Source organism: Microtus ochrogaster, chromosome 18 (genome assembly GCF_000317375.1).
Source record: "Microtus ochrogaster isolate Prairie Vole_2 chromosome 18, MicOch1.0, whole genome shotgun sequence".
Lineage (NCBI taxonomy): Eukaryota > Metazoa > Chordata > Mammalia > Rodentia > Cricetidae > Microtus > Microtus ochrogaster.
Genome location: NC_022020.1, coordinates 34,899,689 through 34,925,819, shown reverse-complemented (window position 1 = coordinate 34,925,819; position 26,131 = coordinate 34,899,689). Strand labels below are relative to the sequence as shown.

General features: G+C 45.6%; 1 protein-coding gene across 4 annotated transcripts in view; it reads left to right on the top strand.

Moving 5' to 3' along the window:
* The window catches only part of Sema6a (semaphorin 6A), a 124,730-nt gene extending 108,059 nt beyond the window's left edge, over positions 1-16,671 (top strand). For all 4 annotated transcript variants that reach the window (XM_005356082.3, XM_013349561.2, XM_005356083.3 and 1 more), the window contains one exon: positions 13,247-16,671. In XM_005356082.3, coding sequence (XP_005356139.1) covers positions 13,247-14,448 — 1,202 coding nt within the window. In that variant the 3' untranslated portion in view covers positions 14,449-16,671. The remainder of the gene's footprint in view (positions 1-13,246) is intronic.
* Positions 16,672-26,131: the final 9,460 nt, after the last annotated feature.

Genomic DNA, 26,131 nt, shown 5'->3' with positions numbered 1-26,131 from the left:
TGGACCACACTAATTTAGAATAAACTATATGAAAAAAAAAAAAAAAAAAAGTTCCTTCCTAGCCAGGCATGGTGGCCCAAGCCTTTGATTCCAGTACTCCGGAGGCAGAATCAGACAGATCTCAGAGTTCGAGGCCAGCCTGGTCTATAAAGCAAGTTCCAGGACAGCCAGGGCTACACAGAGAAACACACACACCAATTAAAAAAAAAAAAAGGAAAAGGTAAAGAAAAAAATTCTTCTGATAGTTTTATCACATTTGATTTCAGAAAATAATCACTAAAATTTTCGTATCCATCAGAAACATGATATTGGTAATAGACACCTACTGAAAGTCGCTCCAATTAGCACTGTTATCTGAGGAAGGTTCTTAAATAGAATTGCCGCCAAGCAGGACAGTTAATAACCTTGTTGTTTTGAAGTTTATCTAGCATGAAAGTTTTTGTCAGCTGTCATATGATCCACACAGGTGTTTGGTCTCACTTTCGTATTTGTTTGTGGCGGACTGAGACTGAGAAAGCGCTAGAAAATCACGGTTCTGTAGTGGTGACAAGAGCCTTAGTCACAAAGAAAGACCAAAGGACAACTTTCTTAGGGCTGTGGAGAAGGCTCGGTCGTTAAAGTGTATGGGTGGAAAAGCCTGAGAACATGAATTCCAGTCCTTGGAAACCACATAGACTGCTAGACATGGTGGCTTGTACCTGTAACCCTAGCACTACGATAGATCGATGGCATCCTGAGGAATGACACCTAAGGCTGTCCTCTGGCCTTCCCAAGCACACATGCACACACACACACACACACACACACACACACACACACACACACCCCAAAAAACAAACGAAGGAAAAACAGAGAAGCGTTCCTCTTTATTCATTCAACAAATATCCATGTGTGGATGTAAGTCTTGTACTGGATATTAAAGATACAGATTTTGTTTTGTTTTGTTTTGTTTTGTTTTTTTGTTTGTTTTTTTTCAGGATAGGGTTTCTTTGTGTTGCCCCTGCTGTCTTGGAACTAGCTCTTGTAGACCAGGCTGTCCTCGAACTCAGAGATCCACCTGCCTTTTCCTCCTGAGTGCTGGGATTAAAGGCGTGCGCCCCCACTGTCCAGGGAAGATACAGACTTTGACAGGAATCTGCACGGAAGCAGTTCACAATTAGTGGTGAGAGTCACAGCTAGCTTCTGGTGGGACAGAGGGGAAGCCGTGCAAGAGAAGTCAAGGGTGAAAGGGAAGACAGAGCCCTGGTGGGGTAACGACAGGCCACGTCTGCCTCCCAGTAGGGTAGACTAGGGAAAGGCCTTGAAAAGCATTGAAAGAAATGTTGGATGTCAGTAACGGAAGAAGGGAAAGAATTTTTTGCCAGGAGAACAAATTGAAGGGACAAGTCACGAAGTTGTTCACGCACTGAGTGAGTCACTGAGAGGCATGTCATGTGGGGTGACGAAAGTGAGCAAGAATATAAAGGCCTGGAATGTGAGCTTTGATCAAATAAGAGCACGGTGCCCTAAGTGGCATGCTAAGTTGTGTCAGCTTTTCTGGCAGGCAGCGGGGGCAGGATGAAGGATGGCAGGAGGTGGAGACCGGAGGAAAGCAAGGGAAGACAAAGGTAGATTAGCCAATGATACCTATACCAGCCTGCTTGTTTGATCACGTGCAATTCTGGATTACAATTATTCTATGAATTTGTGGGAGGGATTTCTGTATCAAGTTTGGTCCTAACGTGTCTGTTACTGCTTATTCCTGACATTTTCCTGGTAGATGCTCCTTGCCACGGTAAGCGCTTGACTCCAGGTAAAGCCCTGGCAAGCGGAACTCCAAACTAGGTTCTCTGTCCCTTTAGTGAGGCACCGGAATATGTGGTGTGTAACGTTTCACCCATGACAGAACTTGAAGTCATGAGAGGCTAAGAAAAAAGTGAAAATGTAATCCAATGGGCTATCCTTTAGCTTTGGAATAGTGATAAATACTATTCTACTACTACCAGAAAGAGAATCTACCTGGGGTGTCAAAGGACCTAGGAAAGTGGTGCTGTGGACAGTTAACGCCTGGGCCTTGGGGTGGGAGTTGTGGGGTTTCCTGGGCACATTTGTCAGGGAGGACGCTCGGGCTGAGAATCCCATGCAGACCTTGCAATTGTTCCTTCGGCTGTGCAGGCAAGGATGTAGATCTGATCTAATTAATTCTCTATCCTCTTGACAACCAGCTGAATTCATCTAAGGTCTTGATGAGATTATTGTAGAAAGGGTAGAGAGGGGGGAAAAAAGTTAAATGTCAGCCATGCAAAAGCTATTTCATCTCCCTGCCTGCTTGAATCAGTACGCCAATATTGGAATTTTCTAGGGACACCCACTAAACCCCCCTTTCCACTTACCATTCATTTTTCTTCCAAAATGAAGGTCTTAAATTATGATTAGGGAAGCTTAAGCTTTTACTCAAAACAGCAGCTTGAGCCGCAATATTTTAAAGGAACAAAATTCATTGTCCAATTGTTCTTCTTGCCTTTCCTCTGTATCTGTGTTCTCAGGCCCTACGGTTCCCGACACGACACTTTACCCCACCCTTCCCCGCACTCTCTTCCCATCTTTTGTACAAACACACACACAATGACAAAGTTTTCTGACAGCTTAATGGAACTTTCAAGGACTCCAGGGACCAGGCTAGGCATGATCTTATTAACAGAACATCTGGAGCAGCTACGCACTTGCTCTTTAATTGATTCAACGGCACTCTGTTCCCTTAGATTCCGTTGTGTCTTCCTAATGAAATTGTGAAGAGTCAATTTAAGAGTTTGGGTCCCCTGTAAGGATGGAAAAACAATGCTCGCTGGCTTTCAGCACCTACTCAGAGCCTAGTTTTGTGTAGTTTGTTAGTTTTAAGGCTTTTAAGACAGCTCGCTTCGCAGCCCTCATTGTTCTGAAGGCAGACTGGTCTGCAGAGGGCCGAGTCAAATGGGTGATTTCCTAAGGAGGACTTCTCTTTGCCTAGGTACACATGAGAATGACCTCAAGCTCTGTAGGGCTTGTCCCCAAATGTATAGCACACACCACTGTCCCAGAGAGAAAGGACACGAAAGCCTGCACTCTTCTGTTGGTACCGGGAAGATCCAGGCTGTTCAGAGTCATAGCAAAGATCTGCAAAGAGCATGGTCAGCAGCCCCGTGAACTTCGTCAGACATAAATGTCTTTAGCTCTTTAAACCTCGGCAAGGCCCTGAAGTGAGTTTCTGAAACCTAGGTGGGTCAACTCACACACGCTGGACACACGTTAGATGGGATCTTCATCAGTGCCAGACAGCCCATTACAGACAATGTGAAGGCTGGTCATCTTCAATTAGTATCTCTTAATCTCGTATATGTCTACAGCTTGGGAGCTATCTGCCTGAAGCGGTTCGTTTTTAAGGGAGTAATTGGAATTTTTAAAGTTCACATTTTTTTACAAGGATGTGTTTCTTATCAAGCATGCGCCTACCATTGCCTCACTGGAGACAGAGTCGGTTATTATGAATGGTATGGAAATAATAGGAGTTCCACATGGACAGCCACCGACAATGCTTTATTCAGAGGGGAAAATGGTATCAAGAAATTTATAGGGCTGTAAACTGTATTATGCCTAACCTTTTAGACATATTAAAGTATGTCATTTGCATTCTCCTTTAGCCTCTTGTTATCCATAAATAATGGATAACACTGGACACAATCATCTGACATTTGTTAGGGTAATAAATACACCCCAAGTGCTGATTGGCCTCGCACTCTGTGATTTAAAAGCACACAGCAGAGGTTTAATGTAACTTAAAATGTCATACGTTTCTATGGGTTTTCAGATTCGGTTCCCCTTAACAGACCCGAGGTGCCAAGGGCCATTGAGTGCACTGCCATGCTCGGCATTTTTGGTATCATAAAGCTGTACCTTAGCATTGGAATGAAACATGAACTCAGGCTCCTTCTTTTCAATTGAAAAAATACAAAGACAGAGAGCCTTCCTGGATGCTTTTTCTTGTGTCTAGTCACGAAGAGGTAGAGGGAAAGACTTTTTATATGACCCAAGCAATTTTCCGTGGTCATGGGTAGAGTTTAAGGAGCTAATTTGGGGTGCTGCTAGATGTGGTCCAATAAAGGAGGTGACTTTACTCGAATCTGGGCACTCAGAAGCATTCTCTTCTGCCCCTGAGAACTGGGCTGATCCAATCTGTGACACATCTGAGTTATGTAATTCTGATCAATAACAAACGGCTCCTACTATAGAGATGGGCACATTATGTCTTCATGTTAGGGCCACTAGAGGCCACGGGCATCTCCCCAGGAGCCATGGGACTAACAATTGGTGGTTTTATGTGGTGTTATGACTGTAATGGCATAATTTAAGGCACATGTAATATTTTTGTCAGGTGTTTACATGCTTGTGCCCCCCCCCAGACACACACACATGAATAAAAATAATAAAAGTAAGCCGTTGAAAAGATGAGAGAAATTTGTGCATGGAAAAGATATGATAGATTTGGTTATTTTCCAATGAAATAGCACCACTTTTGTATTCTTGATCAGAACATTAGTGTTAATCAGAGTAAATAAATGGCACATGTAACCTAAAGATTGGCACTTTGAACACCAAGGCACACTTGGTTCCTTTACTTACATTTTTTGTAAACCATTTTTGGAAATCCATTGCCTCGGATATGTCTGCGGTAGGGCTTCAGAGCTACATCATGAAGATTTGTTTTCTAAAACATTGCAGATGACATCGAAGGCAGGGTTCAGAAATGTTAGTGAATTCAAGAATGACCAGTGTCAGACCCAGTTGAGATCTGATTCAGAGGAGGGTCTAGGCTAGACCTGAAAAGTTGTGTCTTTAACAAGTTCAAGGTGATGCTGATGCTGGGTGTTACTCACTCATGACACTGTTCAAGGTGCTGAGGGGGTCTCTTGAACGCTCATTTGCCAAGACTTGGGGCCATATATTTTCATTTTGTCTCTCCAATCTTGACTAATACAGTTGGGTTGCATCAAAGTGTGCTCTACGGTACTCTTTCTCGGACCCTATTCAAAGCAGGCAACTCATCCGGAATTCTAGAAATACTGCTGTGTGTGTTTCCTCAACAGGCCAGTGCTCTCCATGTGTTCATCTGCTTAGCCAGTTTCATCTTTCACTAGCCCTCATTGTCTAGCCCATGTTGCTGGGTGTGGAGAGACATGTCCACAGGCCACACAGCGGTAACTCATAGAACCGCATCTGAACCCAGGTCTTTAAGGTCTCATAGTTAATGTTCTTAGGTGCCTCCTCTCGGTTTCCTCTCGGAGGCTGGAATATATTACGGCAGACTTCTCCCCTCTGATTTATGTTTACTTTGTTGAGAAAACTCAAAGCCCTACACGTAATCCAAACGAAGAATTGCCTGAATTTCCCAGTGTTCTAAGGAGACCCAGCCCCCCCTTTCACATTCTGATGCTTCATTATAAGGCAGAGGAAGAAGACAGGATGAGGTGGTTGGTCTGATTTCAGGGATCGTGTACATGTTAAAGATCACAATCTCCCTTAGAAAGAAAACCGTAGGGCAGGAAAATAAACCTTGAAAATTGTGCAAATGGAGCTGAAGAGATGGCTCAGCTGTTAAGAGTATATAGAGCTCTTCAGAGGACCAGAGTTCAGTTCCCAACACCCACACCAGGCAGCTTCACACTGCTCAAAACTTTAGCCCGAAGTGGGAATCTAATGCTTTTACCTTCCACTGACCCCAGGATGAATGTGTACATACATACCCCTGTACACACACACATACACACACACACACACATACACACACACACGATTAAGAATAATAAAATTAATTTTGTGCAAAAAAACTTTTTAAATCTAAAATAATCACTAAACTTATAGGGACAATAACTTCTAAGGCATGAACGCACAAACCAACATTCCAAGGCGTGGCTTTAAAAATTATTCTACTGTGACTGTCTATCCGACAAAGACACTAGTCTACTGTCTAAATGTGCAGTCCCACTGGCAAGGTCACATCTAAAACAGCAGAGCCTCAGAGGATGCGTGAACCAAGCACAGGGGAAAATGAGGGCGGCATTCTCGGGGAAAATGAAGCTGAATGAGTTTTACGCTTGCTCTCCTTTCTCTTCCCGTGAAGGCATCCCAGCCAAAATTGTATCCATTTCAGAAGTGGTAGAACTGGCAGCGGGTTCATCCCGCAGTCAACCGCAGCAAGCACCGTTTCAATGTCTGAGTCCTAACTACTTACTATCTAGTCAGGACAGCAGGCTGCCCATACTCAGGCGTGGCGAGTCACTAACTTTAGACATCTCGAAGACTGTGGCTCCTCCCGATGCCTAATCTGTATCATGTTGGGGGAGGGGGGGAGGATGAAATAAAAGGAAAGTTTGAGTTATAAATTCTGAGCCCAATTCCAGGGCTGCTGGCATTTTCAGTCTATCCCAAACCATCTGGTTAACGTTAGGCCCCAGGACAAGAAGAACAGGGTTTCCTGCCAAGATAACCACAGAAAGCTCTCATTTCGTTTTCAGTGTGGTCATCCCTACGGGGTGGGGTGTGGTCCCGAGGAGAGATGGTCTGCAGTTGAGGCTTTCCTGCTGCTTGCTTCTCTCTCTTGGCGGGGATTACAGTGGGCTCTGTGTGGTTAGCCCTGGTGCTGCTGGCTCTCACTTGGTCCATTCATTCAGATTGCCTTAGAGGGCTCTGAGCCTGGCAGTTTGTTGCAATAAGATTTTCAAACAAGAAAAATTGGGTTGTTAGATTCTATTCACTCAAGTTGTTATGAGGATTTCAAGGAAATTGCAGGCTTGTCTTACTATAAAGCAGAGCCGAGAGTCTATTTTTAGGGGATTCGACTCTGGGGCTTTTTTTTTGGGGGGGGGGGTTGCCATCGTTCTTAGTTCTTATACCCAACACAAACCCCCTCTGGCTCGACGATGGAGGAAATGTCCATCCTCTTTTTCGCCTTTGCATATTTCTCTAAAGGACAGAGAAAAGCTTTGTTGTCTTTGTGGTCCCCGGGTCCGCTTGACACAGATGCCTATTAATCACTTCTCTGTGGAGACAGACGCATCCATCATCCCACCGCAGCTCCCAAACAGGCAGCCCACTGAACGAGGGTGAGAGGCTAAAGTACTCACTTAACCATTTCGAGTTTCCTGGCTGCCTGCATCTTAGATCGGGAGAGGTCACTGGAGGGGTTGGAGCAGGCTCAGGTTTTTAGCTTAATAAGCAGAACCGCTTTTATCTCTCTGTCTGTTCTGATCGGTCCTGTAATATCTCCCAGGTCTCTGTGTAAGGGGCAGGTAATAGGTACACTTGAAGACAGAGCGTTTTAATTTTTTAAAAGGAATGATGATGATGATGATGATGATGATGATAATATGATAGCTGTGCTTTTGATGCTTTTGGCTCTGGTTTCTTCATAAGCCAGTAGTTTCTCAGTAATGAATTCAATATAAAACAAAGCAAGCTTAGAGTCAGCTTCCCTTGACAAGAGGAAAGACGTTTCCTTCTAAGACTGCCAGATTTTCTAAACACCTTTCTGTAGTCATTCAAGGCTGTTCAAATCCTTCTCCCAAACGCTCGTTGCTTCTGTTTGCCTTGTTCCCCTCCAGCTGTATTCCTTCACCCAAGCATTTGTTTACAGTCAGTTCAACAGATCCCTACTGGACGTTGTTCTTCCCGGGACTAAGGGATGAATTCATTTCTCTTAGGCCAGCCTTCTTAGGAAGATGAGCATCAAGGGTGCATCTTGTCGGTGATGATTACAGGAGAGAGGAGCATAGCCCCAGATTACTGGGTCGGATGTGCCCAGTGTAAGGACTTCCTCTCCATCCGAGCTCAGACTCTAATAATGGAGCCATATGTGTGAGAAGGTGGGAGAAGTTCCCAGACAGGGGGAAAAGGTTTATGAAACTCCAGTACCAAAGGACAGTGCGGCAGGATGGGCCACACTGAAGTGCAAGAGACCAGAAGGGAGTTAGCATCTTTCCTATTGCTGAATACAGCTGTCACCTTTCATTTGCCCCATTTTTTTCCCCCGCATTTCTACAGCCCTACATGTCTTTAAGGCTCAGCTCAATTTCATCTCCTTGTTAAAGCTTTTGGTCAGCCTTGGAGTAGGCTGTTTATTTCTATACTTCGCGTGGAGTCAAGTGCAAGGTCTGTCTTCTTCCTGGCTTGTGCCTCAGTCACGCCTCTCAGCACTGTGCAGGAAATGTCTGATAAAGACAGCCAAAAAAGTGCTAATATCAGGAGGATGGAAAGAAAGACCTCAAGAGAATCTCAGCCTAACCCGAGTTAGGAGAGAGCACCCTGTCTGGACTGTGTTGTCCTAGAGCCCAGTGCACAGGAGAGGCAGGCACAGAGGAATCATAAGCGGAGCTACCTACCAAAGCCACTCTCCTAAGCAGAGGACTGGGCTTCTGACATTTCAGAATTCATGTGCAAGGTCATTATGGGACAATTCGGAACTGTATCGGGCTCCTTTTGATTTTACAATCTATAATTGCTCTGATTTTGAATCGTGTGTTACAGAGCCTGGGGGCGGTATCATTCATAATCTTTCCTTCATTGCTTTGGCCTCCAATTCCCTTACCGAGGCCTCCAGGCAACCCGAAAACTCTCCCTTCAAAAAAGAAAAAAGGACAGAGAATCTACCTTCCTTAGTTCTGCCAATTTAAGGCGTGGTTTCAGAGAGCTCTGTATGCCTTTGTGCTCCTTGCTTCCTGCAGTAGGAAGGTGGAAATGAAGACCCACTTAGCACCTTGTGACTGGTGAGAAATAGCTGGTGGTTAAGGAATCAATGCAAAGCATTTTTCATGCTGTTTTCATTCCTAATGCCCTACTTTCAACTGATGAGAACAGAGGTCCCAGGGATGGATAGAAAGCATGTCACTGGCCCAGAGTGGAGAAGTCTATTCTTTTCCTCCTGGCATGTGGGGCACTTGGGCAGGTGAGACTGTCATACCTCCAGGTTTCCATGCAGTAGCCAAAGCAATGGATGCTTATTCCAGCTCCAGCCTGTGGTCCTTCACCCTTTGCAGAGATTCATTTGTTTCCAATTATACAATCTCCCTGGAGCATCAGTTGACACAAATCACCCTGTCACCCTCATAGGCTCCTTTGGAATTATCCCAGAGCCAATTTCTTTCCATTTACTATAGTTTGTCCTCTTATTGTTTTGAGAAAATGCCTGGGTACCTTTATAGATAGATCTCTTTCTCTCTATTTGTCTGATGGTTGTTATTACCAAAATGCTCAAAATTGAAGACCGTTTCTTTCTCAGTCTTCCAAATCAAGGTTAGATAGTCACTCCGAAGATGGATCTCAAGGTTTAGAAATGTGTTTTAAAATGTCTCTAATGTACTGAAAACCTGTAGGTTCCATGGTCACTTATTAAACTACATAACTCTGAGTCCTAGGGAAGGCCAGGGTGACAAGTGCAAATAGCACAGTGACTGCTTCAAGGAGCTGAGAATGGAATTGTTCGTCCACAGGGCACCTCACTGTCCTTGCTGGGGTTTGCACAGCATTTTTCAGCTCTGTTTTAATTATTTCAAAGTTAGGGTTCTACAAGCTATCCCGAAATAAAAACATTCTCTTGTATTGCCTTGAGTCTCCTCGCATCTCTTTGGCCACATTTGGACAGCATACAGAGGAGGAAGGATGTGTCTGCCTACCTCCCCGGGGAGAGGGATAACTGGCAGGCTCAGTTGCTGTGACTTTCCGTCCTCAGAGAGCCACCAACCCACCGCTTACTTACCTTTCGTGGATTCTTCTGACATTTAGTGTTGACTCCACATTAGAGATGAAAAACTAAGGTATTAAGCCACTCTCCAAAATGTCATCAGTCATGTTATGGGTGAGGACCCTTGATCCAGACACTTTGAGGTCTTATATAGTGCTGCTTGAATCAGTCCCCCCTCCCCCCGACCCTTCAACATGGCTAGATTACGAAGTTAATTTGATCATTGCCGTGAATACTCCTTTATTAAGTTTGGAAGATATCTCCAAAAATAAAATCCCCTTTCCCAGCTTCCCGTTCTATTTAATATCTGATCTGTTTTGAACATGGAGCTTAGGGTTTTTGAATTTGTCTAAACAGATGAGCAAAGAATCCCACTCCAACTCCTGGCTTTAGTCACCTAAAAGATGAAGAGATACAGAAATGTTTTTGTTTGGTTTTGGTTTTGGTACTGTTTACACAGCAAAATGAGAAAATCGTCACACCATTTTCCGGAGACGTCATATCCTACCTGACTTGTTAACAACCAGAAATCTGAACTCAAATGTCATCAGCTAAAAATGTCTTTGCTGGTGAAAGAGTAAGTGGTTTCTACGAGTGTCAAACAACTAAAGACCTTTCGACCCAGAAGAGTATTGGGAGCTGAAATTATGGATAAGAAGCAATGGATAAATGTGGTACTTTGTATACGGGATGTGTGGTTGCAGAGGTGTGTGGCTAATGGCACACAGCTAGTTAGGATGCTCTGGTTAGAAGATGGCTTTCTGGTTTGCAAGTCTTCAGAACAAAGATCATTATTTCCTGGGACTAGCCTTCTAACTCACTAGTTTGCCTATCTAGACTTACGTGGTGAAGGGAGCAGCTTCCTTGTGTTCCTCTCACTCATCACCAAGCTTGCAGTCATGGAAGAAAACACACTGCACCTGGTGATTGTGTCGTTCGGGGGAAGATGTTAAATGGGGAGTTCTTTTGATATCTGGTCTCAACACTCAGCTTTAGTTCTTGTACCTTCTAAACCAGAGGTTCTCAACCTGTGGGTTATGACCCCTTTGAGGTCATGACAAGGGTCCCCCAAGACCATTCTTGAGCGTATTTACATTACAACCCATAACAGTAGCAAAATTACAGTTCTGAAATAACAATGGTTGGGGGTCACCACGACATGAAGTGAAGAACTGTATTAAAGGGTTGCAGCGGGAGGAAGGTTGAGAATCTAGACAAATAGCCATTTATTTAAGTTCTAGAACACCGAGTTCCATTGTAGGCAGCTTCCTCTAATAATTAGACATTTCTGGGAAGATAATCCCCACTAAACGTGAGCACCTAAAGGGACTCTGGGAAACGCCCACTGTGGTGAGAACGTCCACCCACCACCTTGGATGGATGGGAGTCTCGCCATGGCTAGAACTGTGGAGCTCACCACATCCATGAGAAAGAAGGAAGCCATTTTCTTCACAGATGTGCACATTCGTTTGTGCATTTATGGGTAGGGAGTCAAGAATGTGTGCAATAGAATTCCATATACAGCCAAAATTGAGGGAAAATCAGTTGTTACTTTAACACAACAACAAGAAAATGCAAATTTTAGGGAGAAATGTTCACATTTTCTCCCAGGTGTAGGTATTAAAACATTTGAATTCAAGACACCCCATCATCTGGGGAGCACCACACATATAATGTGTGAGTTAGAACCACATTTCCTTGCTGTTTTTTTGTTGTTGTTGTGTGTGTGTGTGTGTGTGTGTGTGTGTGTGTTTGTTTTTCCCCTCCTTCCCTTTTTTGGCTCTTACCCCTTAAAAAGCTCCTGAAGATAAGTCTGGAAATATTTGAAAAGTGCCACCTTAGGAAATTATTCAGTAGCTTTCCATCTTCCACTTGTTTTCCATGGGGTACCTTGACCCCTCATCACCATGGGTATATGTTTAATCATAAAATTTTGCCTCTGAAAAGGTGTTTGCTACTTCTGTTTACTCCCACTGGAAGTCCCAGTCCTTTGTCACAGCCTCGTCCCACCCCCAGCAAGCCCCAGTGATGTCAGAATTGAAGAGGATGCTAGGGAGAGAAGCGTGATCTTCCAGCTAGGTCCTCTGGGTTTCTAAACCATTACTTTAGGTATCAAAATATTTCCGTAGAAACCCCCTCCTGACAGAGCTGTGTCTCTTCTAGGTCTGGGCTGTGACATTTCAAACATTAACAGCGACAATCAGCAGAAGTTTAAGGGATGAGTGGTATGAGTTTGGGGATGGATAGATTTTTTTTTTATTGCATTTCATTTTAATTCAATGCCACTTACACTTGCCAGGAAAATACATTAAACATATTCCAGAAAGAGTTGGTTTAGCAGGTGAAAAATGTGTCTCCAGAGGCCAGACGAGGTACCTTTTCTGTCTTGTCGTCTTCCATAGTAGGAGCACCGTTTACATTTCCTCACGCGGTACCTCTAATGTATTCGTGTTCTTTCGCTCTCCAGAGGCAGGGACGGAAGTCTTGGGGGTTGTATTTTTTATTTTAGCTACCCGCATCAAGCACTTAGGATCTGAGGGTTGTGGTGTCTGTTCACACTTGGTATTAAAAAAATAAAAGCTTCAGTGTTTTTGCATTTGATTAGAGCTGCTCAGCTTGGTGGCTGATTAAGCGGGATAGAAAAAGCAAGTCCGCCCCCCCCCCAAGAAATGAGGCTTCTTGGTTAATGTAGTAGAAGATAATAGACGGGGTAGCCACTGAATTTTTATGAAATCAACAAGATCAGCTCTGCTGAAGAATCTCGTGGTGACAGCAAAACCCTAAGAGTAATAATGGGACCTGACACTCTACAAGCCGGCAGCGGGGCCCCTGATTTAAATATTCTTTCCGTTCTGCTGCATATTTACCTGAAATTGAGTGCTGGGGTTTTCCTTTTTGATGCAAAATAAATGTAAATATTGTAACCTGCGAGCTTGAGCTATTTTTCACTGTGGTGACATAAACCCTCTCTCCTCTTGTCGCTTCAGAAGCAAGCATGCCTTTCTCCAGACAGCCCCTGTTGTCATAGGCAGTCCTCAGAAAAGCCTGAATGGGAAGCGGGGATTGTTATGTGATTTGTTCATTTAACATGCATAAAATCGTCGCCGCTTCTTCCTGACTCAGAGTAGCTCATTTATTCTAATTCTATAGAAGGTGCAAAAGATCAAAAGGAAAAGACAGATAAATAAATTTTGAACCTGCCATCCTCCTTAGAAAGAAGTTGAAAAATCGCGTGCCAGAGAACGAAAGCCGCCAAGAGGCCAGCAAATAAAATTAATTTACATACGGCCCAGGGCTGGCTAGGGTGTTATGGGGGCAGGGAGGATTAATTAGTTAATGTTTGGCAAGCTGTACCCTGAAGACAAGCTATGCAGAGGTGCTGCTGACACTTATTTTTGTTATGAATTAACAGTGTGATTGCCGAACACCAGTACGCCTCACAGTACGATTTTTGTTGGTTTGTTTGTTTCTTAATGCCATGTACGGTGTCTATTACAGGAGTGATTCGAGAAAGTTACCTCAAAAGCAACGACCAGCTCGTTCCTGTCACCCTCTTGGCCATTGCAGTCATTCTGGCTTTTGTCATGGGGGCCGTCTTCTCGGGCATCACCGTGTATTGTGTGTGTGATCACCGGCGCAAAGATGTGGCAGTAGCGCAGCGCAAGGAGAAAGAGCTCACCCACTCGCGTCGGGGATCGATGAGCAGTGTCACCAAGCTCAGTGGCCTCTTTGGGGACACCCAGTCCAAAGACCCAAAGCCCGAGGCCATCCTCACGCCACTCATGCACAACGGCAAGCTGGCCACGCCTAGCAACACGGCCAAGATGCTGATCAAGGCTGATCAGCACCACCTAGACCTCACCGCCCTGCCCACCCCAGAATCCACCCCGACGCTGCAGCAGAAGCGGAAGCCCAACCGCGGCAGCCGCGAGTGGGAGAGGAACCAGAACCTCATCAATGCCTGCACCAAGGACATGCCCCCTATGGGCTCCCCTGTGATTCCCACGGACCTGCCCCTTCGGGCCTCCCCAAGCCACATCCCCAGCGTGGTGGTCCTGCCCATCACGCAACAGGGCTACCAGCATGAGTATGTGGATCAGCCCAAAATCAGCGAGGTGGTGGCTCAGATGGCTCTGGAGGACCAGGCTGCCACCCTGGAGTATAAGACCATCAAAGAGCATCTGAGCAGCAAGAGTCCCAACCACGGGGTGAACCTTGTGGAGAACCTGGACAACCTGCCCCCCAAAGTTCCACAGCGCGAGGCCTCCTTGGGCCCCCCGGGAGCCTCACTGTCGCAGACCGGCCTCAGCAAGCGGCTGGAAATGCACCACTCCTCCTCCTACGGGCTTGAGTATAAGAGGAGCTACCCCACGAACTCGCTCACGAGAAGCCACCAGTCCACCACTCTCAAAAGAAACAATACTAACTCCTCCAATTCCTCCCACCTCTCCAGGAACCAGAGCTTTGGCCGGGGAGACAACCCGCCTCCCGCCCCGCAGCGGGTAGACTCCATCCAGGTGCACAGCTCCCAGCCCCCTGGTCAGGCCGTGACTGTTTCGAGGCAGCCCAGCCTCAATGCCTACAACTCACTGACGAGGTCGGGGCTGAAGCGCACCCCCTCGCTAAAGCCAGACGTACCCCCCAAACCCTCCTTTGCTCCCCTTTCCACATCCATGAAGCCCAATGATGCGTGTACATAATCCCTGGGGTTGGGGGCCAGGCGTCGAAGCATCAGACGAGGCGGAGGCAGCCATCCAGCTCAGCAAGGTCTCCACTGCCTCGAGTATCCACCCCGACCAAGATGGCCCTGGAGGAGTTGAGGACGCTGGGTCCTCCTCCCTGGGACGCAGGGACCCTCTTGAAAATCAGGCCATGTGGTTTGGTGAAGGGTTAGCAACAGCCACCTCCATTATCTCTTCACAATCGCCCACATCGTACAGCAGGTCGGACTCACCAGAGACTTCAGTATCGTCAAGAACATGAGCCAAAAGCACACCCGCACCCCATTGCCACATGAACACACATGCACACCCCACACTCACATGCGCGCATCACACACACACAAACACACATCCACACACGCGCAGGGGTAAACAATATTTTGTCCCTGACCTCACGGGACGTTACCAAACTGGGTTAAGCGTTTGAAACTTTAAAACACAAACACAGTTTTTCAAAAAATAAAAAATAACAAAAAAACCAAGAAAATTTAAAAAAAAGCAAAAACAAAAATTAAAGAATTCATTGATAATTCTAACTCAGACTTTAACAATGGCAGAAGTTTACTATGCGCAGATACTGTGAAATGCCCACCAGTGTTACAACTTTGTTATAGCAGGTAAATGCCATGTTGGGCAACGATGTCATAGATTTCTGCTCCTCTTCGCTTTTAATGAATAACGTGACCGTTAACGCAAGTAACTCTTATTTATTGTTCGCCTGTTTCTTTTTCCTTAAGGAAAAGACTCTTCCCAATGCCACCGTATGAACAGCTCTGCAGAAACCCGTGGAAAGTTAAACTATTTAACGTGAAATCCATTAACTGGAATAATTGAGTTTCTTTATTTTTACAATAAATTCACTCAGTAAATAAGTTGGAGCTGGAATTCTGAGCTTTGTGTTTAGACGATCGGGTCAGTAGCTGAAGGGCAGTGCTAAGAGGGGAATATTTATTTAAATCTCCTAGTTAATTTGTCAGTTGGATCTCTGGCCAAGAAAAAAAAAAGTTTAAAAATCCTTCCAGATCCTAACTACTTACTGGGACAGAAATGTTTCTAATGGCACCTATGCCCCATTGCCGAAAACATGGCTTTGTCTGAGGCTCCCACTGTCAGGATGGCACCAGCTTGAGAAGCCCCCACCCCATCTCATTTCACCTTGCATATGAGACAGCAAACAAAAATCCACAAACTGTGTGAACTAATTAATATGCTGGCTGCTACCTTGCATAAATTAATGATTTGGTCACACGGGTGTTTCGTGGGTTACATCTGTGAATAGCCTGTTTTCCACATGTAAATTTGTGCCTTACACCCTGGGTTGTACACACTTGTAAACTGTCGTTATGATCAACCTTTTTTTTTTCTTCCTACTTGAAATAAATGCAGATATTTATTTAAGCCCCACCCTTCACTCAGCCCTCTGGAAGACTGGATCAAGCAGATGGAAAAAGAATGCAGTAGTGAAGGTCGTAAGGCCAAAGGCTGGGTGACACCTTCCAGTTCACAATGCCTTCAGTTGTGCCAACTCCAACCCCCTTTGGCTGTGCTGCAAACATGGACCCCCAGTGTTGTGGGTGGCAAACCCCTTTCCCAGAGCGCTCTGCTCCCCTTATATTCCCAGATCATTTCAAAATGGTGACATCCTCCTGAGCCAGCAGAGAAGGGACTGAAGTCCCTCCCGGCCGTCATTTCTGCCATGTCCACTGACGGAAGAAGAAAGTGCTGCGGTGGTTAGGGAGGCAAATGGGAGGAGTCTCCAAGCTGTGCCTTCAGCACACCCATGCAATGCACAGAGAAAACAAGGAAATAGATGGGGCAGGCTGGTCCCTGCTGCGATTAATGGGTACCCCCAAATACAAGGCAAACCACAATGGATGCTGCAGCATCCTTCCTCTGGGGCAAAGGTTCTTTTGTTTCGTTCTGTTTTGTTTTGAATTCCTTTACCTGTTTGTTGTTTGTAGAGGATTGGGAGCGGGTAGTGCGTGTGTGTGGTTTGTTTATTTTCCCCCCTTGTTTTTATTTTGCTAAAGCACACAGAAGGAACCTTTGTTTACTCCATTACAAACAAAAGAATTGTCCGCACACTGTAAACCGTGAGCATTGTTTTTATATAAACAGTTCATTCGGTGGTCTCTTCGTCTCTTTCTTTTTCCAATTTGGTCTGGACTTAGTGTGTTTTAAAAATAAAATAATAAACTTTCAGAAAAAAAAAGATTGACAAAGACCAATGTGAATTGGTTAGTTACTGTGTTGTGTCTACAATCAGAGCAGTCGCCCGGAGCCTGGAGCTTACAGCTGAGGACAGGTGCACAGCCCTTTGTCCCAAGAGTCCCTTGGCAGATCAGTGAGGCTGTTGTTCGGGGTACAGAAGACGTCATTGGGCTTTATTTTTGTCCTTTAGTGGAGTCATTGTTCCTGACCTATAACCATTGTGCCCTGAGAGCACAAAGATTTTCTAGAAACAGATTCTGTCCTCTCCCTTGCCTTTTCTCTGCAAATACAAACATCAGAAAGGTGATGGGTGCCCAGTCACGTTTGATTCCCAAGAGTATTGCCCCCCCGACCCCCCGGTAATGGGCATCATTGCCTCAACTGTGTTAAGGAGACCTGCGTCAAAACCCACATCCCTGCATCCCACAACCCATCCTTTTCGGTGTTCATCCCACAGTACCACATGTATCGAGCTGGTCTTTAGCATTTAAGTGTCCCTCTCCTTTTCCGCCCTCACCCTGTGCTGGGAATTTATCCACAAACCTGAGCGTGCCTTTGATTTCCACCCTGCTAGACACCGTAGATGCAACGAACTCGGACTTACAACAGTTGTACAAACTATTGTGATGTCACCACTTTCCCTTCCGTCTCTACACACCCTAACATCTGACAGTTTAATGTATGCTGTGGAAAAAAAGAAGAAAATGAAAAAGAAAGGGGAGAAGAAAGAAAAAGCAAGGAAGGGGCTCTTTATTACTCATGAGTAATAAAACCAGACTGTTCTACGTTATCTTTTGTGTCCTGAATGCTTCTGTTTATGTCTTCAATTTTCTTTTCTTTTTTTTTTTAAGCCCTTTTAGGATATGATTCTCTTTCTTCCAGCTCTACTTGGTGTCTGCAGTGCAAACGTAGTTAAACATATTTGTTTTGCAGTATCCTCCCCCTGCTCCCTCCACCCAACTTATTGATGTGTTTCCTCTGCCTGCACCCAGCCTGGAGCAGGATGTTAGCAGAAGCCTCTGTAATTAAAAGGCAAAACACGCACTGGCTCCCTCTGCTCATTTTGTGTTCTTTCTTTTTATGGGTTGGTTCATCATCAAACATTTACGGTAGACTTGATAGTTAGAGATCAAGGCTAGGATTTTTAGCATGGAGGGTCCACTAAAAATAGATCCTTGCACAGATGTGACTTCAGCCTGCTTACATATGGATAAGGTGGAGGGCGCTGGAGTTCGCTCCCTGTTAGCATTTCTCTCTTGTAACTGGGAAGATGGCGGAAGTCACGTTGGGATGTGACTTGCTCCCCCACCCCCCAGCATAGTGTTATGAAATGCCTATGTCAGGTTTTCTCCTCTGGGGACTTTTAAAAAACGATTACTTAAATAAGTCTTTGGCTATGATATTTTACTTGAGACCTTCAGTAGTAAAAAATATGTCCTAAGTCAGTTTGAGTGTGAGAAGCTGCTATAAGCCTCAGTTCACATCTAGAGTGATGCCTTCGTCTGGCCCAGTCTTCTTTCCATAAATCACTTCTAACTGGTTTTTACAATGCACATTTGTGCTGGTTTATAGTCATTGTATCTAGTGAATGAGTATCAGAGTAAGCATATCATGTAATTGGCCATATTCACAAGCGCTGTTTCTTGACATCCATCCATACTGCTAGCATGCTGGGCAGAGTTGACTGCTTTTATCTACACATTTCCACAGAGAGATTACCATGGCTCCTTTAATCACCCTTCAGAGGTAAGGACCAAGTACTGAGCAAGGTCCCCAGAACCTAGGTCACATGGCCAACTTTGAACTGGTCCTTAAGAGAAGCCTTCTCTGGCCATCTAGCCCAGAAAGGGGCTAGCTTATGCAAGGGCAGCTTGAGTTGTGTGGGAAAAGGAAAAGTTTGGTTTGCCTTGAACAGGGCCTGTAAGAACCTGTGAGGACAAGGCTGAGGATGGACTGGAAGACCTGACTCCTTATGTGCTACGATTTTAACTGCTGAGCACCAGAGCCCTCCCCTGCTCGGAGACCGTGCAGCACCATGTGTATCCATGCTCTTAAGAAGCTACCTGGCAGTAATACGGAAAATAGCTGGTCTCAGGGCATGGGTACAGGCAGCTGGAAATGTGCCAAGTGATAGACCCCATTGATAGGGGCAACTTGAGGGGAAAGCCCACTTCCAGTTGCATGTCTCCGAAGCAGAGAGCCACTCTCAGAATGTCCCTCCAAGGCCAGACAAAAGCTTCCTTCTTACATGATTGGCAAGTTTGTCGTGCCCAGTTGTCCCCAAGTGTCCTCTCATGGGACTGAAAGGATGGCCCACAGCTGGTCCATTTAGAAAATAATGATAGGGGAAGATGGAACTGAAGGGAGGGATTTGCTTGTGATCCCAAAGCTGACGGAAAACAGCTGAGCAGAACACATGTCCATCTCCTCTTCCCGCCGCTGACCCAGATCCTCGGGGCAACATTTGATGGAAAGACCTGATGCCCTCCCTCCGTGGTATGGCAACCTCAGTCCATCTTCACAGGCTCCACACTTCCCCCAGCTAAGCCTACTGGGAAAATCTCTGCCAAGGCAAGGGGTGGGCAGAAGCTCTGGGTGAGAGGCAAGCCGTCCTACCAGGGCAACCTTATATTTATCTGGTGCCGTCTGCCACAGTCAGCCTCACTGGTCTTGTGAGGAGGCAACAGAGGCTGAACAGGTGTAGCAAGTATTTTAGCTGGAGCCCCAGGGATGCCCCCACTTAGATGGGAAAGGAATATCTCAGACAACTCAGATTTTTAATTACTGTGTTTGCTTGCTTGGGTGCTTGTTAACGAGCCTGGAGATTTCTGCAGGGTGTCTTTAAACTGTTGTGCCTAAGGAACGACTGTCCTCATACAGATGCCAGGCTGTGTGTTTCATAGGTCCAAAGTGGACACCTTGGACCTTACTTCTTACGTTCTGTGTCAGGTGAACTCAGCCTTGCAATTTTGCAGAAGCCAACCATGATGCCCCAGGACTTCTGAGCCTGGGTTTTGCTGTCTGAACAAAGGCTCTTTCAAAGCAAAGACATTCCGCAAGCGAAAGTGTCAGAGAGGCAGCTCTGGTTTCAGACACTGGTCCATTTGGCTGGAGGAAAGGGGACAGGAGGACTTTAAAAGAAGCCCATAGAAATGAGGTAATGTGATTAAGAGCATAATCCTCTCCCTGGCTCAGCCCTGTGACAGCTGGGCATTTGGACCAGTAACCCTGAGAAACCTCATCTCACGCTTGTCTTAAAACCAGGTGGTGACGTGGCGCTCCCACCGAAGTGGGATGGAAGGGCTCACGTGTATCGATCCGGACTACCAGACAGATGGGGATCTTCAATATTCCATTTAGAGTATTGCGTATCCCCTGAGATGGGGGAGCTTGACCTCAGTGGAGGGTTAGGGCTGAATTGATGTGCAGTAAATGTGGCTGGGCAGAAAAGTGTGCAGATGCCCTGGTAGTAATGGAAATGAAATTTGAGCAAATCAAGGGAGGCAGCTGATTTGCACGGGGTTTCCCAACCCCTCAGAAAACATTCATGCTTGTGCGCGCGCGCGCACACACACACACACACACACACACACACACACATTCTGTGCTGTGACTTTTTTCTTGAACCCACACAGTCACAGAGGTCTGAACTGTGGAACCGATGTCTTCAGAAAGCAATCCTTTCAGGGTACTGTCTCCTCTTTTTTTGGTAAACCTGGGGTCAACGTAAGCACTTTTGGGCAGAGCTGAGATGAACGACAAAGTCAGAAATGTTAACCGAGGAGCTGTATGCAGGTCTCTCACAGCCAGTGACCCTGGCTGGGGTGGCTAACAGCGTCTTCCTTCTTCCTAATGACCTTCAGAAGGACTCTCCAGAGATTCATTAGCGTCGTCCCCAAGGCAAGTCCTCCATCCTGCTAGCCCAGCCCACTATGTAATAATGGTCCAAGTACAGGGAGACAATAAAAGGGAAAAGTAGGTAACCATGAACTCAGAAGCAGTTTTCATTGGTGGTTTCCGACAACAACAATAAAAACAGATGACGGTGACCTTGAGCACAAGACTAGATGCCAGGAAAGCAACTGCAATGGCACTTGGGCCAGAGCGCCTAGGTTTCATCTCACAAGGACAATGATGACGCTCAGCCAGCAGCAGATCACTTCTTGGGTGATGACCTCCCGAGCACGTGTAAGAAAGGCGAGAAAGTGGGCTGCTCTCAACAAAATGTGCCTACTCTGTGAGGTGGACCCTGAATGTTTGCATAGCTAGTGTCCTGTCAGGGGAAAAGTAAGAATTTTAATAGTAGGACTACCTTTTTTTAAAAAAAAAAAAAATGTGGAATGGTCCCAATCACCTGGAGAAGGTCTTCCTTTCCAATTACCAAAAAGTATAATATTATGCATTTTTTGAATATCACAATTTGCAAGCATCATCATGTCCGCTGTATCCCTTGATCTTCATCCTAGCCTAGTGTGATGGAGAGTAGGCCCATGGTCATCCCCATTATAGAGAAGTCGGAATTCAAGAAGGGACCTCTTAGGGCAGCACTTCGCATGGAAGTCTTGTTGTGCTTCACAAACCAGTGTGTTGACATTATCCCTGCAGCTCTCTCGGGGACACCTCGGGTTACACAATTACCCAGCTTCACTGGAAGGGAAGAGACTCCTGCGGCGTTTCCCAAGAGGGATGATCGCAACAATCAAGTCCCCCAAATAAGGGCTCAGCGCATATGTTCTATTTTAGGGCCATTGTGCTCTAATATTTTTTTCCATAATTAAAAAGCACAACTCTTCCTTCCCGCGTCTGCAGTCTTGGGGCCAGTCGCGTTACTAAGAACTCTCAACAAAGGAGGGAAAGAAGGAGCCAGTGCCAAGCCTGGTGGCTGTCCTTTTAAGGGTGGTCCCTAGCACATGGTGACGGCCTGCCTCAAAAAAAAAAAAAAGAATAAAAGATTCACCTTGATAGCTGCTCCCTCCTATCCCTGCCAAACAGGTCACAAAAGAAGGTTCAGCAACTTACAAAAGCCCAGGCTTCATGAGGAGGAACCAAAAACAAACAAACAAAAAAGAACCATCATACCATCTGGCAGCTTAGAGAGTTTGCGCAGATTTCTTCCTACAAAGGACAGAGGTGGTTAGGAAGAGGAAAGTGTGGCGGAATGTCTGCTGTTGACTCTGGCCCCACAGGCTGATGTGAACGGTTAATTTGCTTACATGCCTAGAACAACATTTCAAGACCCAGAAGACAGCATCTGTCCTCTGCCTGACATTCCCATCATCATCATCATCTATGCCCAAGGTCCTGTTCTGTAACAGCCACAGACTAGACCTTCTCCAGGAAAGAGGCTGAAGTGACATGCTGCATGGGACAGAATGGACCTTCCTCGCCATTGTCGCCAGGCGGTGTGGCTGCACAGTCACCAGGCTGGACGGCTCCACAGCACTCTAAAGCAGCTCAACTCCTCCAGCCGTGGGCAGAAGACCTAAGATCCTGCTGACAGGGGACAAAAGTGAACATTCTCGGATCCCGCTGACTCCTTTATTCTGATTGCTCAGTCTTTTGTTTGCTTGCTTGTTGGACAATGAAAGGCCTGTTTCCAGTCTTCGTAGGCTTTTCCCTATACACAGAAAGTGCTTTGCGGTAAATAAGGAGCCTTGATTGTGATCAACTATGGTAACTTGGGCGTAAACCATGTTGGGAATCCCACCTGCGCGGCAGCGCTGCTTACTTAATTATGCTCTCATTAAGGGTAACAACTTTGGAAGCAATTAACTTTCCCCGATCCAAAGGGTCAGAGTCAATAGCCAGTTAACATTGAAAAGGAGGCTATATATTTCAGCGTGTGGATTGCCGTGTGTGTGTGTGTGTGTGTGTGTGTGTGTGTCTGTGTCTGTGTCTATGTCTGTGTGTCTGTGTGTGTCTATGTCTGTGTGTGTGACAAAATGGTCTATTGGAGGTTGGTGTAGGTGTCAGCTGATTTGAATTCTTATTGGTGTTTAATTTTACTTAAGAACCAAAGATTTATTCTCCTCTGTATCCAGAATGAAGAGAAAGCCCGTGATCACATTTCTTCCTTCGGGAAAAAAAAGATAATGTGTTAGACGTATATGTATGAATAGAAACAGGTATATAGTCATATTTCCTCTGACTGTGTAATTTAAACAGTGTAAGTCAGTAGGGAAGGGCTGTAATTGCAGCCAAAGTAAGTGAGGTGAAAATTACTAGGTGCTGGAGCATCTGCATCTCATTTTAATTAAGTGACTATAATAGCAAGATCAAAAACTTTTTCTTGTCACTCAATCTGTTGGGCTTTCTAATCAAGATGCCAAAGGGATCATTTTGTCCTCGAGAAAGTGTTACCCCTAAACAATCCCCTCTCTCGTTACTTGGCCAAGGCAACAGATAGATTTAGGCTCAGGGACACAGCTCAGCGTGTGTGTGTGTGTGTGTGTGTGTGTGTGTGTGTGTGTGTTCACACGTGTGCGCGCTCATGCGTGTGCTGTGGGGGAAAGAGTAGGGGATACTGTGGGAAAGAAATGCTCCGAGCCCCACCCTCAGAAGCTCTTAAGAGCAATCATTCTTAATTTAGTAGCTTGGCACTTTCCTTTCACAGGGCAAGACTGCCGAGAGGAGAGCTGGCCCTGTTCTCTGCGGGTTCACCTTTGGGAACCGTAGTTCAAAATTCTGGCCTGTTCTTTTCCGACCCTGAAAAATGGATTTGGTGATGCGTCCCTGTCCACCCTCTAGGAGTGTGGAAGTAAAAGCAGGCAAGGGCTGAAAGAGTACTTGAAACTCAAAACCCTACTCTATCTCCCTTTCCCTGTGTGGCTGACAAAAGGAGAATCCCAGCCCTCAATACCTCTACAACATCAAATTAAATGACTTTGAGTTCTCATCTTGCTGATAATGAAAATCTCTCTCTGTCTCCTCATTCCTGCTATTTCTTATCTAAAAGCAGAAGTAACTAGTGCTACCTGGCTAATCAAGCCATGCTACCCTGCCTAGACAGCTCAAAAGGTCTGTTTCTACTTCACTGTTGTGGCAGTCTGGCCCTGTGATGTCTACACGGTGGTCTGGGGGCAGGAAATCCTGCCATGCAGCTCCCCTAGTCCATTCCCAAACAGGAAGTCTAAACACACCTGCCTCCTCTGCTGCCCAGACCTCTACTGTACTGGGTTAGATAAACTGCAGCCTCTGAGTGGGATGCTCAGGTCTTGAGAATGGAGCCTGAAGTCCCTCCAGGAAACCATCTGTAAATTCACTCACTGCCTTTGGGCCAGGACTCTTACACTCTGTGCCCCAGGTCAGGATGCCTGGTAACCTTGGCGGGCCGATCCATTTTTTGGTGGCTAGCACTTTAAACTGACTTTGTCCACAGCTGTGTATCCGAAAGGCATCTTCAATGTTGCTCTGCCCCAGGCCTAAAGAGATTCATTTTCTACTGCAAAATGGCCTAGAAGAAGAACTGATTCATTTTCTACTGCAAAATGGCCTAGAAGAAGAACTACCCACTGCATCCCAAATCTGCCTCTCTCTCCATAGCCCAAGAGTTCATGACTTTCCTTGCATGAGAAAAACTCTAAAGCATTAAACCAAACCACTAGTCATTATTATGTCATAATATTGAAAGGCCTAATTCAATCCTTGCACTTTAGAGAAGAATAAATGCAGACAGGAGTGTTTGCTCAATTATGCCCTGTTTCTTTGTAGTGGATGTGGGGAGAGGCAGGTGACCCAAATTATGATCCCATTGAATGAGAACATGTTATACTAAAGAATGCCAACTTCTGATGAAAGTAATTCCAGAACACAGAGGTTAGGGAAAAAACTAGATAGAAATGTATTTCACTCTCCTATAATAGCTCTACAGCATATGGTCCAAGGTCAGTGGGACAGCCTCTCAGTCAACGTGTGGCCCCCATATCCAGACTTAAGTTCTTCTATGTTCTAACAATTTCATAAAATGTCTGACAGTTTCAATAAAGTTTGGACAAATTCTCAGCCAGTGTGAATGGGAAAAGATCCAACTAGTCACCTCTCAGCCATTGCAAAGACTGATCGCATGGATGGCCTGGAGAGCTTTTGTTCACATCCCACACAAGGGGTGTGTATCAGCTAAGGTCTACCTTGGGCTTTTGAAACCTCAAAGCCCACCCCCAGTGACACACTTTCTCCAACAAGGCCACACCCCCTAATTCTCATAAGTATAGCCACTCCATGGTGACTAAGCACTCAAACACTTGAATCTATGGGGCCATTCTTATTCAATCCACTACATTCCACCCCTGACCCCTGACCCCTGACCCCCTGACCCCCTGACCCCCTGACTTTTCTTCTCCTTGAACCCTTAGCTGTCTTTCACTTCCTGGTGCTCCTTTTCTCCTCAAACTGTACATTGTGTAATTTTCCTTGCTCAGCTTGCTCCTTTTCAAACAGATCAGTGTGAAAGTAGCCACTAATAACCATATGACAAGAGTCTTAAAATCTCCTCTGCTAAAGGCAGACCTCTTCAATTTAGCCACAGACAGATATTTTGGACCAGGGTAGAAAGCAGCCACATTCTTTGCCAAAATATCCTAAGAATGGTCTCCAGGCCGCTTACTAATGTTCTTCTCCTCTGAACCCCCTTGAACAGCCTGCCCCAGTCTGCATTGCTCTCATCACCCCTGTCTTCCATTCACCTGCTGCTATGGCCTATTAAGCCCTATGAAGTTGAGCAAAGCCCTCAACTGCTTTCCTAATCCAAAGTCTCAAAACCCACATTCTGCCAACAAGCAACATGGTCAGGCCTGCTGCAACTACTGGTACCAACCTTTGTCTTAGTCAGTGTCCTATCGCAATGAAGAGACACCATGACGAGACACCCTTATAAAGGAAAGCTTATAATTGTGGCTCGTTTGCTGTTTCAAAGATTTAGTTCATTTTCATCATGTCGAAGAGCATGGAGTCATGTAGGCAGACATGGTGGTGGAGAAGTAGCCTGAGAGCTGAGAGTTCTACATCCATCTCTGCAGGCAGCAGGAAGAGAGCCACTAGGCCTGGCTTACACTCTTGAAACCTCAAAGCCCAGTGACCTTCATCCTCAAACAAGACCACATTTACCCAACAAGGCTGTACCTCCCAGTTCTAAGTAGTGCCACTCCCTGGTAACTAAATATTCAAATATATGAGTATATGAGGAAGGGTGGCATCCTTATTCAAACCATTACAGGGTGTATCCCAGGGCTACGCTGAGCATCAAGGAGACACAGAACTGTGGATGTCAGGTTGTTCTCATCTCACTTCTATTACTGTGATAAAAGACAAAAAGCATCTTAAGAGACAAAGGGGCTTATTTAGCTTACCATTCCAGTTTAACATCCATGATTTCAGTGATTCAGACAGCTAGGGACATCAACTCCATACTCAAGTGCAAAGCGGTAATGTACACAGCCTTTCTTGCTATGTACGA